The sequence below is a fragment of the Ixodes scapularis genome, unplaced genomic scaffold (assembly GCF_016920785.2).
Source record: "Ixodes scapularis isolate PalLabHiFi unplaced genomic scaffold, ASM1692078v2 PGA_scaffold7__128_contigs__length_106722199, whole genome shotgun sequence".
Lineage (NCBI taxonomy): Eukaryota > Metazoa > Arthropoda > Arachnida > Ixodida > Ixodidae > Ixodes > Ixodes scapularis.
The window spans coordinates 19,702,327-19,717,909 of record NW_024609882.1 but is presented as its reverse complement, the minus strand read 5'-3'; the positions used below and the strand labels follow the sequence as shown (position 1 = coordinate 19,717,909).

Sequence of the window (15,583 nt, the reverse complement as noted above, 5' to 3'; positions counted from 1 at the left end):
AAAATTGGCAACCACTGAAACTAAATCGCTAGCTTAAAAAATGCTAATAAAACCTAGATTGGAGTATGCTAGTGAAGTTTGGGATCCTCACACAAAAGGTTTAAATATTGAAATTAGAAAAAGTTCAAAAAATGGTACTGCGTTTCATTTTTTCGAAGTACAGAAGCCTGGATTCACCAACAGAGCTCTATTGTAAGGCAAGTATCTCCTTATTAGAAGAGAGGAGAAAAAATAAGCGTTTAAAAATGTTTTTCATAATTTTAGATGACACATTGCAGATTGATAAACATAGATTCATCAAACTCCATCTATCTAGAATCACCCGTAACAAGCATACTAGGACAATCGAAGAGTAGAGATTCAACAAAGAATGTTCCAAGAATTCGTATTTCCTTCGGACGACAAGGGAATGGAATAAACTTCCTGAAAGCGTTGTTAAATCCAAAACGGTTTTGGATTTTGTAAAGTGTCTCCCATGTAACCAATAAACCTCATGTTATCATTTTTGTCGTACTTTTGTGCTTTTGATATGAGTATTAGGTTTGGCATAGTCCTTCATTTTTTGTCATTGTGTTCTGCGTGTGTATTACATTGTCTATTGTTTTTTGTACTCACTCCTATCATAGTCCCCGATGGGGGACTGATAGTATTATGAAATAAATAAATAAATAAATAATCATCGATGTTCAAAAGAAGCCTTAAGACGATTTGATCCTGGGTAAGTGCCACTTTTCGTTAAGCCGACAATAAAAGTATTTGTCGTTTTTGGGCAGTTTTGAAGGCAACTCCCTTTTCTAAGCTCGAGTGTTTCCAAGAACCACGGTACACGAGAGCAGTTTTATGATTGGTCCGAGTCGTCCTTAATCACTCAAAGGTTCATTTTAGAGCAGCAATATGAACTTTTAGAACACAAATGTTTTAAACCTTATCAATAATTGCACTGCGAATACGTATATTAAGATTCATCCGGTGGCATGTTCAAGAATTAAATTTACAGCGCAGACCAGTAATATCATATCACAGTCATTTTAAAATCCTCTCGCTAAACCAAAACTTCACACCGGAGGGATGCTTTCTCCCTTCGCGCGGCTGCGCTGCGGCGAAGCGAGGAATGCAAGACCCTGACGTCCACCCCTTGGGAGTTCGCTTCGCCGCAAAACGCGATAGCGCGGTGACAACCGCACTCAACGGAGCCAGCTAACCCATCCCTCCCGAACAGACCACGAACTACGATAAGCGTTGTGCAACTTTCCGAGTACCATCAATGTTTGTCACGAAAATAAAATAAAATGGCAGGATATTTTAAAGCCATATTTGAAAGGTACAAAAAATTTGAAAGCGTGTTTGTTTTAACACTCCGGCAGTGTAGAGAGGGGCTCAGTTTCGGTAGCGATAAATTTAAACCAACGTTCGGAGCAATGGTGGCGCAAATCCCTCGCGCTTTAGTACCGAAATGCAGAAGGATATACACCAACGTGATGTTTACGAACAAACCTGCGCAGAAACCAGATTCGCGCGAGATGAAGTTTCTGCGCGAATGTTTCACACGACAGCAGCGCCACCGCAGTCGTGTGACGTCAGAGTTGAGTTGATCCATAGTGCTGTGCACCGTCTCCTTTCTACTTCGTCCGTGTCCCGTTCCACTGTTTCACCCAGAAAGCTTCATGCAACAACTAGCCCAAACAAACCTTTTAGCGCGTATATAGCGGGGTGTGTGTTTTGGCGCGGTTGGGCACAAGGGCCGATCCAATCCCGTCATCTCTAAACATTGGCCGACAGACGACGTCCGACTTTGAGAAGTATAAGGTTCATGGGCCAAGCTGAGATTACAGGCGCGGAATCGGAACGTTTGGAGGCAGATGCCCCTCCATCCGAACACCTGCGGTGAAAACAGCCACCGGGTGTAAGAGGTGGCGCTTTTAGCTTTCCCCGTATTCTGTTGCAGTAGCGGCTTCGCTCGTTTCGTGCACACGATCCAAACCGCCACATGGTGCACAGAAACCATGGTGGGTGAAACGCGTCTCCGAATGGTGGGTTTGGCATCTTATACCACCCGTACGTCAGAAATGGTTCCCATGTAAAAAAGAAATGTATAATAATGGCGTCACAGGAGCTGGGGTGTTATTTTGTCGGATGTCGCTATCCTGACGGTTGGTTTTTATTTTTTTTGTTTATTATTATTATTTTATTTATATATAGTGCAGGCTCATGTTAGTGTCCAAGCAGGAATGAGAGTCACAAATATAAACATAATATATAACACAGAGAAGGCATCAGTATTAAGTGCAAGACATAACAGCAAAGTAAACTAAAAAAAAAAAAAAATCAACAACAAATATATTCGAAAACAATCAGGTGAGGGCAACTTTAAAATAAGTTCTTCGACATCGGCACTTTCTACTATGTTTTTTGGTAGCTGGTTTTACGCGGTTATTGTCGTAGGAAAGAACGAAAACTGAAATGTATCATTGTGTGTACGAGACTCTCGAATCATTTTTCCGTTTTTAAAACGAGTATTTTAGCCCGACACTCGGGTTACGTAAGGATACTGTTTTAGGTGATTTAAACCATTATATATCAAGTACAAAAGTTGTAACCTCTTTTCAAAGTGCCGCATTTGAACCGTTTCAAGCAAGAAAAATGATAATTTCATTCACGCCGTCCCTTCTTTCATACCGGTTGCAAATAAATCGAGTTGTAGTCCTCCGTACCCTTTCAAGTTTAGATTTTTTTTTTGTTTTTTTTTTTTGTAGTAAGGAGAGTCCCATAAACATGAAGCATATTCTAGACAAGGTCTGATTATGTTGAAGTTCCAGCAGAAAAAGCATGAGCGAACGGGAGTGCGCTGCCGTCGGCGCGTCCCAACAGCCGACTTGCCCGAAGCGTCTGCGAACTGTCAATCTGGGAAAGCGAACTGCAGCAAAACATGCGTCTGACACACTTACCACCGCTGCTGCGTGACACCGCCAGGATCGCGACAAGCAGCAGCATGGCACGTCTATGACGTCATCAGGCGGAAGTCGAGGGCCCACGTCTGAGCACGCGGTAAACGCAGCAGTGAGATAAACGAAGATGCCTGCTCACAACCTCGAGCATCATATCGTCACCGAAAGCCCAATTAAAACGAAGCGCAGGGTTTCTCGGGTTTATGCTTCTTGGTGAACGATTCGTTCTTCGCCGGTCTTATCGGATAAGACCGCAATCGCAATCGCATAGGCTCTGGAGCGATGGTCAGGTCATCGACACTCGCCGCACTATCCGTTTGTTATGACGTCAGGGACCACAGAGACCAGCAAGACGAGAGACAGCGAACGCAGCAGCGATTACCCAAACGAGGACGCCGACGGAAGCTACGACGTAGCAGGTTCCCTCGTTGCGGCCCGAACACAAGACTCCTCCTTTGCATCCGACGCGGTGTCAAGCTGTCACGTGCAATCAGCAAAAATTCGAGCAACGCCGCTTTCGAAGAGTAGGGTGTTTCCTTAAAGCTCGCGCGCACGAAAACATACGGGTCTCCATTCTTTCCCGTTGCGAAATATACATATTTAGGAAGGCGGATGGTTCTCAGACTTTGCGAATTCTCCACCCCGAGGACGACTGAAAGTGCGTTGTTTTATCTTCGCTAGAGGAATGTTCGCGAACACCGACCGGGATTTTTAATGTGCGTTTCTTTGATTACGCGTCGTCAGTCATGTCTTGAGCGTGAACTTTGCAATTTCGCGCAAAAAATGTTCGACCTTCGTTTTGGAAAATTTGAGCAGGAGCATCACTCTTGGTTGCTTTTGAAAATAAAAGGGCTGTTCTTGTCAGATGAGATATGCACGTAAATAATTGGATCTGAGCAACCAAAATGTTATATGCAATCGGAGTAAAAAGGAAAATGAACAACTCACGATCGATTACTTTTCGTTTCAGAACAACCCTTTCCCTTTCTTTATATAATTTCCCGTTTTAACCAGTGTGTCGAACCGAAAAAAATAGGGGTTCGGTTACGGCTCAGGTTCAGGTAAATTTATTTTGTTCCGGTTCAGTTCCGGTTCGATTAATTCGATCCGCGAACCGGTTCGGAAATTATAAATGACAAATTGCAACATCAAAATAACAAAATCAAAATAACATCAAAATAACAGCAAAATAAAAAAAAATAAAAAAATTGCAACGTCACGTTCTAGAAACGTGTTACGAAATGAGCACACAGCAGCATTTAGGATTTACGAGATTGTAGGAAATTGAAATCCCGTAACGCGATTTGTTTTGTTTTTTTGCACAGCCTTTTAATTTTTGTTTTTCCGTGCAAGCCGCGACCAGCGCAATACTGGTTCCTATGTCAAGATTCATAGATGCAGCGTTTGTCAAGATTCATGGATGCAGCGTTTATATTCCTAAGACTGAGTGTAGAAGAAAAATATGTAAGCGAGGTGTGTGTCTGTTGACGACACTTAAAAAACAAATGGCATTGATAGCACATTCATTGTCAACAGCGCGTGGCCGAACCGTTTTGACATGAGCCGGTAACCGTTATTTTTTTTTCCGGTTCAGTTCCGGTTCGGGTTCATCGCGATAACAATACAACGGTTGGGGTTCGGGTTCAGTTCCGGAAAAAATACCGGTTCGGTTCCGGTTTTCGGTTCGGTTCGGTTCAGGTTCGACACCCTGGTTTTAACATAATAGTGATCCCACTATTATGTTAAATCACTGAAAAATATATAAATTCCCAGTGATCCTAGGTGAAAAAAGAATTACTGCCATTGTGTCAATATCGTTTCCAAAGGGTTTTGCGACAAATTCTGAAGGGAATTAAAAAGTAAAATCGCTGCACTTCCCAAAAGCTGCAGGTACATCCTTGAGAAACCTTATGTTGATACGCAACTGAAGTATAATCTCACGTAGTGACAAAACATCAGTCGCATTTCTGAAGTAGCGTTCATCTGTTGTTACGTTCACCTCATGGCTTCTTTTTTGAGTGACGAAGAACCGCACTTTACCGAGAGGTTGGCGCACATCTAAAGAGGACAGAAGAGTGTAGGCGATTCGGTAATGAAGTAACGAAATGGCGTTTATGAACGCAGGGCGCTTGTACAACGGCAGTGTCTTGTAGCAGTGGCGATGGAGTCCTTTGGCAGCGAGGGAAACTTCATCAGCGGCGGCGGCCACCACACGATAGCCACGTCCGACTGCGCGCTACTGCTGCACAGGCACTACGTGCACGGGATGGGAAGGTCGCCGGCCCCACGCTTCAAGGACTTCTTCGAGGCCTTCAAGACGTGAGTTGTTTCCTGCCACAAATATTGGTAAAATGCCAAGGTGCAGGAATCACCTTGCATGTGTAGCACGGCAATATAAATCCCCTTCCAGAAATACGTCATCAAGAAACACAAAAGAAAATCGAAATCCTGGAGAGCAGAGAAAAAGCAACGTAGAAGTTGGGGCAGTATACGATACTACAAAATACAACTCTATAAAGGTCAGGATAAGCGGTTTAATTATACGATTCAGATCCTTGTTTTCTACCTAAATTATGATAACTGTATCGTCCGCTTGAATGTGGATAATCATCTCACCGGCGTGCGGTCCCGCAATCATAGCGACGTTTGAGACCCTCGGTGAGCAGGCCACTCACTCCAACTGTCCCTTCTACAATTAAGGCAGCAGACGCCACTGTAAGGCTGGTTTTAACCTTCCATTGCCTAACGCTCGATGAAACAAATTATATTCTGAACAGCTATTGACATGCACCGTCTATGTTAAATCTTCGACATGGTTGTTCCACCTCTTCCAAGTGGATTCAGACTTACCAGCAATGAACACCTGACTCCCAAAAGGCTGGACTTTCCAGCCCTTCGTAAATGAAAACCTTCTAAGATCTCGAGGCATCATACAGCGGATTTCAGAGCCGGATGACAAAATTCGCTCGTTCCCGACGGAAAATTTGTATCGGTTCGGAAGCCGTACCCAGATTTTGGAGCCACCCGGCTCCAAAATCCGCTTACCGCCGGCACGGATTCGCTCGCGTATTCGCAAGTGTAAACGTACCATTAGTGTTCGACGAGTCTATAAAGCCCCTTGCGAAACGTTCGGCATCTTTACAATCCGAGACCGCGGTCTGGAACCTTCAAGGTGCTGGAGATCGTAGGCTCCGCCTCGAAGGTTGCGCAAGACGGGCGTATGTACGACACCCGTATACACGAGCGCGAGAGCTGCGGGCCGTTTCTCGTCAAGGAGGGGAAATCAGCAGGTCCTGTACCACCGCCGGCAGCAGCAGCAATTTACTCCGAGCCACGGTGGGCAGGTTGGGAACCCTCCCGCCTGTGCGCGCGCAATAAAAAGTGGCCGCCTTTTTTTTTCGCAGGCATCGTGCTTGCTTCCGTCAAGTGGCATTCCGTTCGCAGGTCGTTCGTGAGTGCGGGTCCACACGAGCAAGTCTGCATCAAGTACTCGGACGTCAACAACGCTGTGCGAGAGGCCAAGTCAAGGCTGAGTACGTTTCCCTGTGTTCCGAGCAGCGGTTTCCACGTACACATAAAAATAAAAAATAAAAAGAGAGACACGGGGTTTGCGAAGAAACAAGTTTTTTAAAGCGATAAGCCTGTTTCTCTTGGTCAGGGGGCGCTGTAGCGTCCACGAGACCAAAGCCCCTCTATCCTGGGAAAAGTGGCGCCATTCATTGTTGTAGAAATGCTCGAGGCACGTGTCGCCCGGCCGCCACTTCTGGGAAATTCATGGCGTCTGAAATCTAGCCCAGTGCTGCGCTGTGCCGCCATGATCTTCCCAAAGGCTGCACGGTGCACGTGCCTCGTGCATCAACGCACCTTGCGCTGCTTTTAAAACATGAAGGGGCTTTACACGAGACGCGGCCACAAAAAAAGGCACCTTCGCTAACGTCCGCGAGACGTGACCCTTTCGAGGGATACCGAACCAAACAATTTAGCGTCCAAAATAAGTGGCGCACGTTCTTTCCACCAGCCAGCAGCCGCCGGTGTGCGCGAGCACACGCAACAAAAATGACGTCAAAAACCTCCGTTCGCGCTTAAGTTGACCAGTGAAATGCATGGGCTTCGGGCCAAAGGAGAATAAAGACCGGCTTTTCATCTGCACAAGTGAAAGCTACGTGCTTGTTAGACCAATTAGTCGCTTACCCTTTTACACCAAATCCCAATGTGGATGAAAAGCTTGTCTTTATTCTCCTTTTTTCTGGAGCCCACACATTTTACTGTCATAGCTTTAATCCTCAATTCAAATGCGAATTGTGAAATCACGTCGTCGTGACATCCTTCGGCACCGGTGCGATGACTTCCAAGCTTCCACCGTGCTTTTTATGCACACCATAGAACTTGTCATTCCCCAGTGACGATAAGTTCCTTCAGGGCACTCATTGGCCACGAACGCGAATCCGAATATTCGTCGACAGATTGATTGTTGACGAGCGCATACGTCCGAGTGACGCAGTTCTCCTGTCCAATGCGTGAGCTGGGCTTGGCTGACGTCAGGTTGGCACCGCTGACGCGCTTTGGGATCCGCGGATTATCATAGTGAAAAGGCGGAGAGCTTTCGAGGGAAAGAAGGTACGAAATAGACCGCTATATTTTCAGATGTTCGTACCGAAAAGCCGGCTGTTGACTCTCTACCCTCTTTCTTTTTGGACAACTAAACGATATGCGATTAGTAAAGTCCCAATTTAAAATCATTTATCCCAGCCTAAAATTTGTTTCATGGCCCCTTTAGGCGTGAATGGGGGACTATGAAGTCAATTTCGTTGAGTGTGCTCACGCACACTGGCGGCTGCTGGCCCGTGGAAAGATCGTGCGCCCCTTATTAGAGACACTTATACCCCTGTTACACGGGCACACTTAACCGCGGTTAACTCAGCTTTAACTGCGGTTACGTGGCAGCACAGATGCCGCACTATACCCTCGGACAGCTATTTCAAAAGAAGTGAAGAGAGCGCGTGCACTGCTTTGATGGGTGCTCAAGATGCTCAAGCGCACGTTCGCCCATAGCTCTGACTGCATCGCCGCAGAATGTTGTCGGCAAGTATTGTGCGCTAATTGTGGTTTAGCGTAACTGCAGTTAAGTGTGCCCGTGTAACAGCAGTATAACATGTTTGGTTGAGCACCCTTTAATGCCGTCTTGAAGCACTCTAAAGAAAGGGTGTATTCTTACACCCTATGTCCCATATAATACACCCCAAATCTTCAGTTCGACGTACAGCGCACTGACGTCGATCTGACGGTTCTAACTTTCACGAGGGGCTTGATAGCCGTGTGGTACAACCTATTAAAATAGTTAATGTACGTGTTACTGAATACAAAAAGAAAATAATTTGTGGTTTTCTTGGTCCTACTGCAAAACCTCAGTGTTTTCTTACTGCGGTCTTTGATACGTGCTTTAGCTATTTAATAAGTTATATGCCACCGTTATCAAGTCCCCCAGAAAATTTGGGGCCTTCTGCTCGACTATAGTGCGCTGTACGTCGAACTGGAGTTTTGGGGTGCATTATATGGGACAAAAAGGTGTAAGGTGATAACCTTTTTTTTTTAGAGCGAGCGGCGTCCTAACGCCCTATTATGAACGACCCACGGACGTAAACTAGCGTTGGTCAGCGTCCCTTAGCGTCGGTCCACGGGCTCTAACAGAGCGTTTGAAAGTACGCATCAAAACGTACACTGTAAAAAAAAAAGTTCTATGTGTATTTCTTTATAAAGTGAAGAACCATCTTGTTCCCACGTTCTTTTAGAAAATGAGCAACGTTTGCCCCTGCAAATGGGGGAGCAAAGTTCCTCCCACGTCTACTTAGCAATATGGCGGCTCCGAGTCGAATGAATAGGGCTCAGTAAGGCTTAACGAGGACGTTAAGACGCTACGAATATCATCAGCATTTACGCGGAACGCTGCCGCTATTCAACCAAAAAGAGCTAGCATAAGTTTCGGACAGGCAAATACCTTGCACCACTGGCGGTACCTTCAGGCCTGCCAAGCAGCTATCGTAAGAAAACGCAGTCATCCGCTTCGAAAACTTCGAAACAAAGTCTCTTCTTTCGGAGCGAGGGCTGTATCAAATTAAAACATAACACGGGTTTTTCACGAACTGTATCTATTGCCGAAGCCGGTTTTTCCCGCAGGTAAGAAAATCCGTTTTGAACGCGGTCACTCAGTCTTCTGTATTCTACACTGCATGCGATGCTAAACGGAGACGACCGAACCCCGCCCACTGCGCGCACGTCACGTCTCACCTTGGCGATTCTCTGCGACACAGTCCTTCGTTAACACCTCAAGTCAGGGAGGAATGGTGTAAGTCATTCGCAAAACCAAACGTTCCCGAAAGAGCTCATTCAGAGTAGCCCACTTGGCTCATGGCACGGTCCAACAAATATTGCGAAGTGTGAAAGAAGGTTAGATCGTTAGCCACCAGTTGGCAGGCACAGGCAGAATAATGGAAAATGGCTAGGCTAAGTGGCGTTAGGTACAGTCCAATTCATCGGCCACGAAACAGGTTTTTGACCTACTATTGGGTTTTAGACATCTTTAAAATATCCACACGTGCGCTTCGCGTGCCACTACACACGATACAGTACAGTTCACATACATCGAGAACATACACAGCAAATACAAATATCAACATGAGTGGATACTAACTCCCATCACACTGCGCCTCCGCCTTTTATACTCGTCGTTTCGGAGGTACGGATCTTTTCGATGATCATGTAAGCAATAAACAATGTTACCAATATGGCGATTTTTTCTTAGTAATGTCATTGCTCGAAAGATATTTTAAACGGCACAAAAGATGAATCTCTTAGTAAAAAGTAAACGTTCACGCTCTAATTATTTGCGACAGCCAATAAAACACGACGCTCCACTCCGGTTCCTAGAAGCCATGTGTTCGCTTGCCCGCAAAGCACGTCGCAGAATGGCGTGAGGGATGCCAGTTTTTTCATCATAACATTCTTTTTTTTGTGTGTTTTTTGCGCTGTTCATGTGTGGCGGCAGTGGTCGTCGTGAACTAACCTATATAACACTCGGCAGGAGCAGGAAGAGATGTTTCACGGGCAGAAAAATCGCTTCTCCGCCAATATGAATGCACTCGAAGCCATGATTTGGGACAAGTGTTGTGTAAGGTTAGCTACGTCGTGCTGCGTACGGAAACAAGCAAACGGTCGGGATGGCTTGCATAAATAAGTAACTATGTCGCTCCAAGAAAGGGACCTAACAGCCTGAGGTAGTGTAACACATGTCATTTAGCAGTGACGTGTACATTCGAGATCTGTTAAGTACGAAAATAAATTTAAAAGAAAGCTAGAACGGCGTCAGGTAGGTTTTTTGGGCTTAACTACAAGCCTACCTTTTGGCTAAAACTTATTCAGCTATAACAGAAAGCTAATTTACCTAGCACCACATCGGTCGTTCTGCATGATTTCCTTTCATGCTAATTTTACAAACTGTAAATATACTTCCTCTCCGTCACATTTCAAGCATTCCCCAACTCTTCCCCCCCGGCAGCCCAATCGTTCTCGCGGAGGGGACAACAGGGAATTGGAGAAGAGAGTTCGATTGGTCGCTATACGATAGGAGCTACTTTTCAGACCAGCGTTCCAACATGACTATCCGCCGGTCGATCTATTGCACCATAATCGCTCGAACAATTTTATTAGACTCTTTAATGTAAAGCAAAATGTCAACCTGCGACCGTACACATAATTTCGTCTCGCTGTCGCACCATTGGTCAACGAAACAAACGAAGAAATGAACAACGATTCCAGACTTCGTTCACAACTCACAACACTGCCACGGCGATGTAGGTGACTCACGGAAATACAAAACCAGGCTTATCGTCTGATGTCACTCGGAAACAGGAAGCAGTCCCTGACGTAGCGCGGAGGACGCGCAGGCACCCGGCAGGAAAACCGGCCCGACTGGGACGCAAAAGTGCGGTAGTTGCGGAAACGGCCATTTCTGCCCAGTGTACGTAGCACTGCTAGCACTGCTCCGAAACTTCGCTGCTTCTGACGGCTCCGTTTGTCCGTTTGGCAAAATCAGTGGCAAAAGCGTGAATGCAATTGATGAGTTCTGAGTGTTTGAACTGGTACACTGAATTACAGGCAGCCTTCGTTGCCGCAGTCGCTCAGTGAGCTTTAATTAAGTCAGCTCAGTGGCGTTTATTATAAAATAGTGTCCGACGTGCCCGAGCAACGAAAGTGAAAGAACACGAGGAGGGAGGGAGGAACTTTCCTCCCGTCTACCTGGAGAAGGAGAAAAATATCTTGTTCACATCCTTCTTCTCGTGTCCGCCTGAGGGCACGTCAGTAAAGGGGAGGAAAACGCGCCGCTGCTACACCCCCCCCCCCCTTTTTTTTTCTAGTGTACAATGGTAGTGCGATTTAAAAATATCGATGTTGTTTGCCAGGGACGCTGCTGAAAACTCGAGAGGTACAGGCCTATAGCTTTATATCGGAACCTCTCGCGAACCGTGCCTTCTTGTGTTAGTTGGTGTTGGCACAACGCCTCCCAGATAACACGGTAGTAGTGTTCAATTTTCTCTACTACCGCCTCGTTAACTAGGGGGGGTGGACCGTTGCAAGACCATTACAATAGAGTTTTAGTAGTTCGTTTCGATACACCCGATGACGATATGATATCTGTGCAAAGGCGGCGGCCGAGTATCGGGTATCGTTATCGGAGCCATCGGGACAATTTACTAAAACTCTCTATTAAGAACAACGGAACGCAGAGCTAGCTGTCGGTTTGACGCCATAGCGCGCGACCAATGTGTGTTGCACCGCTCGGAATGAGAGAAGGGGGAGGGGAGGAGGGCGCTAACACCTCGCTTTCTCCCCCATCCGCTGCGTAGGAACGCGGACTGCGGAGTAGGATAGATGCCTGGAACGCGTCTTCGACTGGTGTGCATCCAAACTGGTCCCGAAGTGGTAACAAATGACGTCACAAAAGCCAGGGTGTCATGCTGTCGAGTGTCACGATCCTAGCGGTTGGTCGTAGAAATGCTGGCAAAACGCACAGTGCGAACGCCAGTGTCGCTGTCCTTACGGCGTCCCAACTCCTGGCTGCCGAACCTTCCGTGGACCGTCAAGATGGAGAGCGACCTACAGCTGATCAGGCGTCTGCTACCTCCACCACCGCTGCTGCAACGCCGCCAGGATCGCTGCCGTCAACAGCGTGGCAATTCTATGCCGTCATCAGGCGGAAATCGAGGAACCAGGTCTTTGGACGCGGTAAACAACAGATCAGTCGAAGACGCGCTCCAGGCACCCATAGTATTAGTGCTATTGCCCTTTGATTGCATTCTGAATGTCTAAGCCAGGCAATGTTTTCATCGTCTGTTCAAAGAATGAGAGGGAGAGAGTATTCTGAAGGCATGTCATTAGCTTAAAAATATAGACTCGCTTCTCGGTAAAAAGAAGAAAGGGAAAGGGGGCTCGCTATTACTATACAGAAAATAAATAACTGCAAAGCGGTTATGTCCCATCAAAACCGGTGTCCCCCATGCCACTTTGTGTCCCCAACTGCCAATTCCAGACGAATTGTTTATTAGTTCCGACATTGCCATCGAGCGACGCGGTAGCATCGCGCAAATCGTTGTCTCGTAACCGAGAACGTCTGGTTAGCCAGGTCAAGTTTGCCGAACCCCATCGATTACGGGCAGGGTATACTTTTTCGTAGGGATGTTTTATGTTGATCGCCGATTGCAAAGGGTTCCGTCGGTAGCCACTGATCTGTATTATATCCTCTGGGTATACTAGCATTCAATATCGCTGCACAGATACAGCCGCGAAGCCACTACCGCACCGCTGCTACAATGCAGCTTTTTACGTGCTGCCGAGTCGTGGTGGACTCGGCAGCACGACAGCAAGCTGGACACGGCAGCACGCTGGAAAGTGTACGCAATGCGAAGCCACGTAAACGACGCTGTTTGGACTGGTAACAAGGCCACTCGACGACTTCATTCCGGTACGCGTGATCACAAATCGGAAGACAAAGATTGAAATAGAGCAACCGGTTTTAAACCAATGTGAGAAATGAACAGTTGCGCTGCCCGGGCAATACACCAATATATCGAAATCCATGACTCAAATGATTTTAGGTATACACACGGATATTCCCGTTCCACGGACTCAAAAACAGTCGTGACGGGTTCACTACCACAAGCGTACCGAATTGGCGATTTCTGAAAATAACGAATTGGTCGACTAATTGCCGATCTATGACGCAGCGGTGTTTCTTACTATGAAGTGGCAAAGCCGCTAATCAGGGCTTGCTGAAAAAGCGAGCCAAGCACACAAAGGCCGGTTGTCACATACAGTGAAGCGCTGATGTAGCGCTGCTCACGTGTCGTCAGCTACTTACCATCTGCCATAAGCAACAGGTTTAACGGTGCGATACAAAGCTGGTGAACGGTCCCGTCAGCACGAAGCTTAGCGCGAAGTCAGCGCTATGCTTGTAGCGCTCCGCTGCAACTGTGAACAGGCCTTAAGTCTGCCTTGGTCAGTGTACGTTTCCTGCATTTCTCATTTCTCTCTCCTATCGCCCTTGACCAGACTACATTCACCCGTACCGTGCCAATGATGTTCTGCCAGAGCCGAGGGATATTGCGACCACGGCTGAACTCTCGCTCCTTGTCACCAAGATCCTGGCAACACAGTACGTATTCTTGTTTTTAAAGCATAAAATGCCATTTAACCGGAACACCCAAACCCAAAATTTTATCCGTCCATGAATTTCCCGCTAAATCTAGCGGGGAAACTGAATTGGTGTATGGGGCACGTGACCCGAAGTCCCGCCATCTATGCACCGATTAAGTTTCCCCGCCAAAGTCGGCACGCGGAAATTGGTGTACCTGACCTGTCGTCACGTGGCCTACAGAGTAATTCAGTTTCCCGCGAAATTTTGGGGGCAAATTTACCTCACGTGACCTGACGTCATGGTACCTCTACATAAATTCACTTTCCCCGCTAAATCTAACTCACGTGACCCAACGCCGCAAGACGTATATATCAATTTAATTTCCCCGCTAAGTTTTGATAAAAGTTTGACCAGCAAATAATTTTAAACGATCGCACTTTAAATACCGACTTTCCATGCATTATGCAATTAAAACAAAATAAAAGTCGCTGCCATTTTTTTCTTACTTTTTTAACGTTAGTGGTAGACATTGTAAGAAACGCAGGCTGTGATTACACCCCAAGTAAAATGCCGGTTATTTGGCCTCAACTTTCTCACCGGCTGCAAGTGGCCTAGTCGGCTTCTTTCCTCTCGGAACGAAAAGGTCGGATAGAAAGTGCCACGAGTTTTTCCCAGGTTCACTTCTTTCTTTTTAATTTTTAATGCCAGACGAACCAATTATAGACGATGACAGTTCCTCCCACCTCTTCCGAGTCTAGCAGAGCGTACACAGAAGAGGCGGTCGCCTCCTCTCCAGCGTTCGCACTGCTAAAGTCCGATAAGTTTGCCTGCTGTGGTCCTCGAACCCTCGGACGCCGTCGCCTGTAACCTAAACGATAAGGAGGGAGTTCTCCTCACCCACTATAGGACGCAAGCAAGGGTGTCCGAAGGCTTTAGGACCACGGCGGACATATTTAACGGTTTAAGCTAAGGCCCCTATCGACACAACATTCCCAAAAGCAAACTAACGCCACAACGTCACAACGCCGTTTTGCAAAAAGAGGGACGTTTTCGTCACGTCATGCGCGCTTCGGGGAAGACAACTTTCCCTTCGTACGAATGCCCGCTCTGTACTTGCACGGTGGAGAGCGGGAACGCAAATGCTAACCTCCCTCGAAGGTTCCGGATGACCCACGACGAGATCATGAACGGCCTGCCGCTCATCGACACCTCTCGGACCGAGATGTGGGACATGTGCCCGGCCCACGTGAAGCCCATCCCGTGCACTGTGGAGCGCTACCGGAGCATGGACGGCCGCTGCAACAACGTCAAGCACTCGTCCTGGGGCGTCACCAACACGCCTTTCGTCCGCTTCCTGCCGGCCCTGTACAGCGACGGTGAGACGCGCTGCCTTGATGGACCTTTGGCTAAGGTACCCGAGCTCAAGGAGCGTGCGCGAGTGTACAATTACACGCGCTACGCGTACTGCCTTCTACAACCGTAACTGCTCCAGAGTAAACCTTCAAAACAAATGGCAATTTGCACACGCGTTCGTCAACGTCTTAATTTGGTTGTTTACTCATATACCCAGCGTTCTTTATGATGCTCGCATAATTTAGTAACAGGTCTATTCCCACTGGCCCGGTGGGCAAGCGGTTTTACCACAGAATCAGGATAGGGGTGATGTGGGCCACTGCGATGCAATTTCATGCACACAATAGCGAGTTTTTTTAGAATAGCGTACGGAAAAGCTTTGTCTAGGCAAACAAATAACGTCTACGCCATTGCGCATGCACTGAGCCTAAGTCGCGTTTTGGATTACCGCGGTTACGGAGGCGCTAATTCTTTGCGTACGATACTCATCACTGCCGGCCATACAGCTGTGTGCACGGCTGCTGAGCGCGTGCTTGAAGGCGAGCTTACAGTTATTTTGCAACGTGCATTCCACACCATCAAAATTAACGACCTTAGA

General features: G+C 47.0%; 1 protein-coding gene across 1 annotated transcript in view; it reads left to right on the top strand.

The window, feature by feature from the left end:
- LOC8027499 (peroxidase-like) overlaps positions 1–15,583 on the top strand; it is a 139,537-nt gene that overhangs the window by 91,753 nt on the left and 32,201 nt on the right. Inside the window, exons 2-5 of the mRNA XM_042286353.1 lie at positions 5,070–5,264; positions 6,390–6,478; positions 13,548–13,650; positions 14,791–15,008. Coding sequence (XP_042142287.1) covers positions 5,070–5,264; positions 6,390–6,478; positions 13,548–13,650; positions 14,791–15,008 — 605 coding nt within the window. The remainder of the gene's footprint in view (positions 1–5,069; positions 5,265–6,389; positions 6,479–13,547; positions 13,651–14,790; positions 15,009–15,583) is intronic.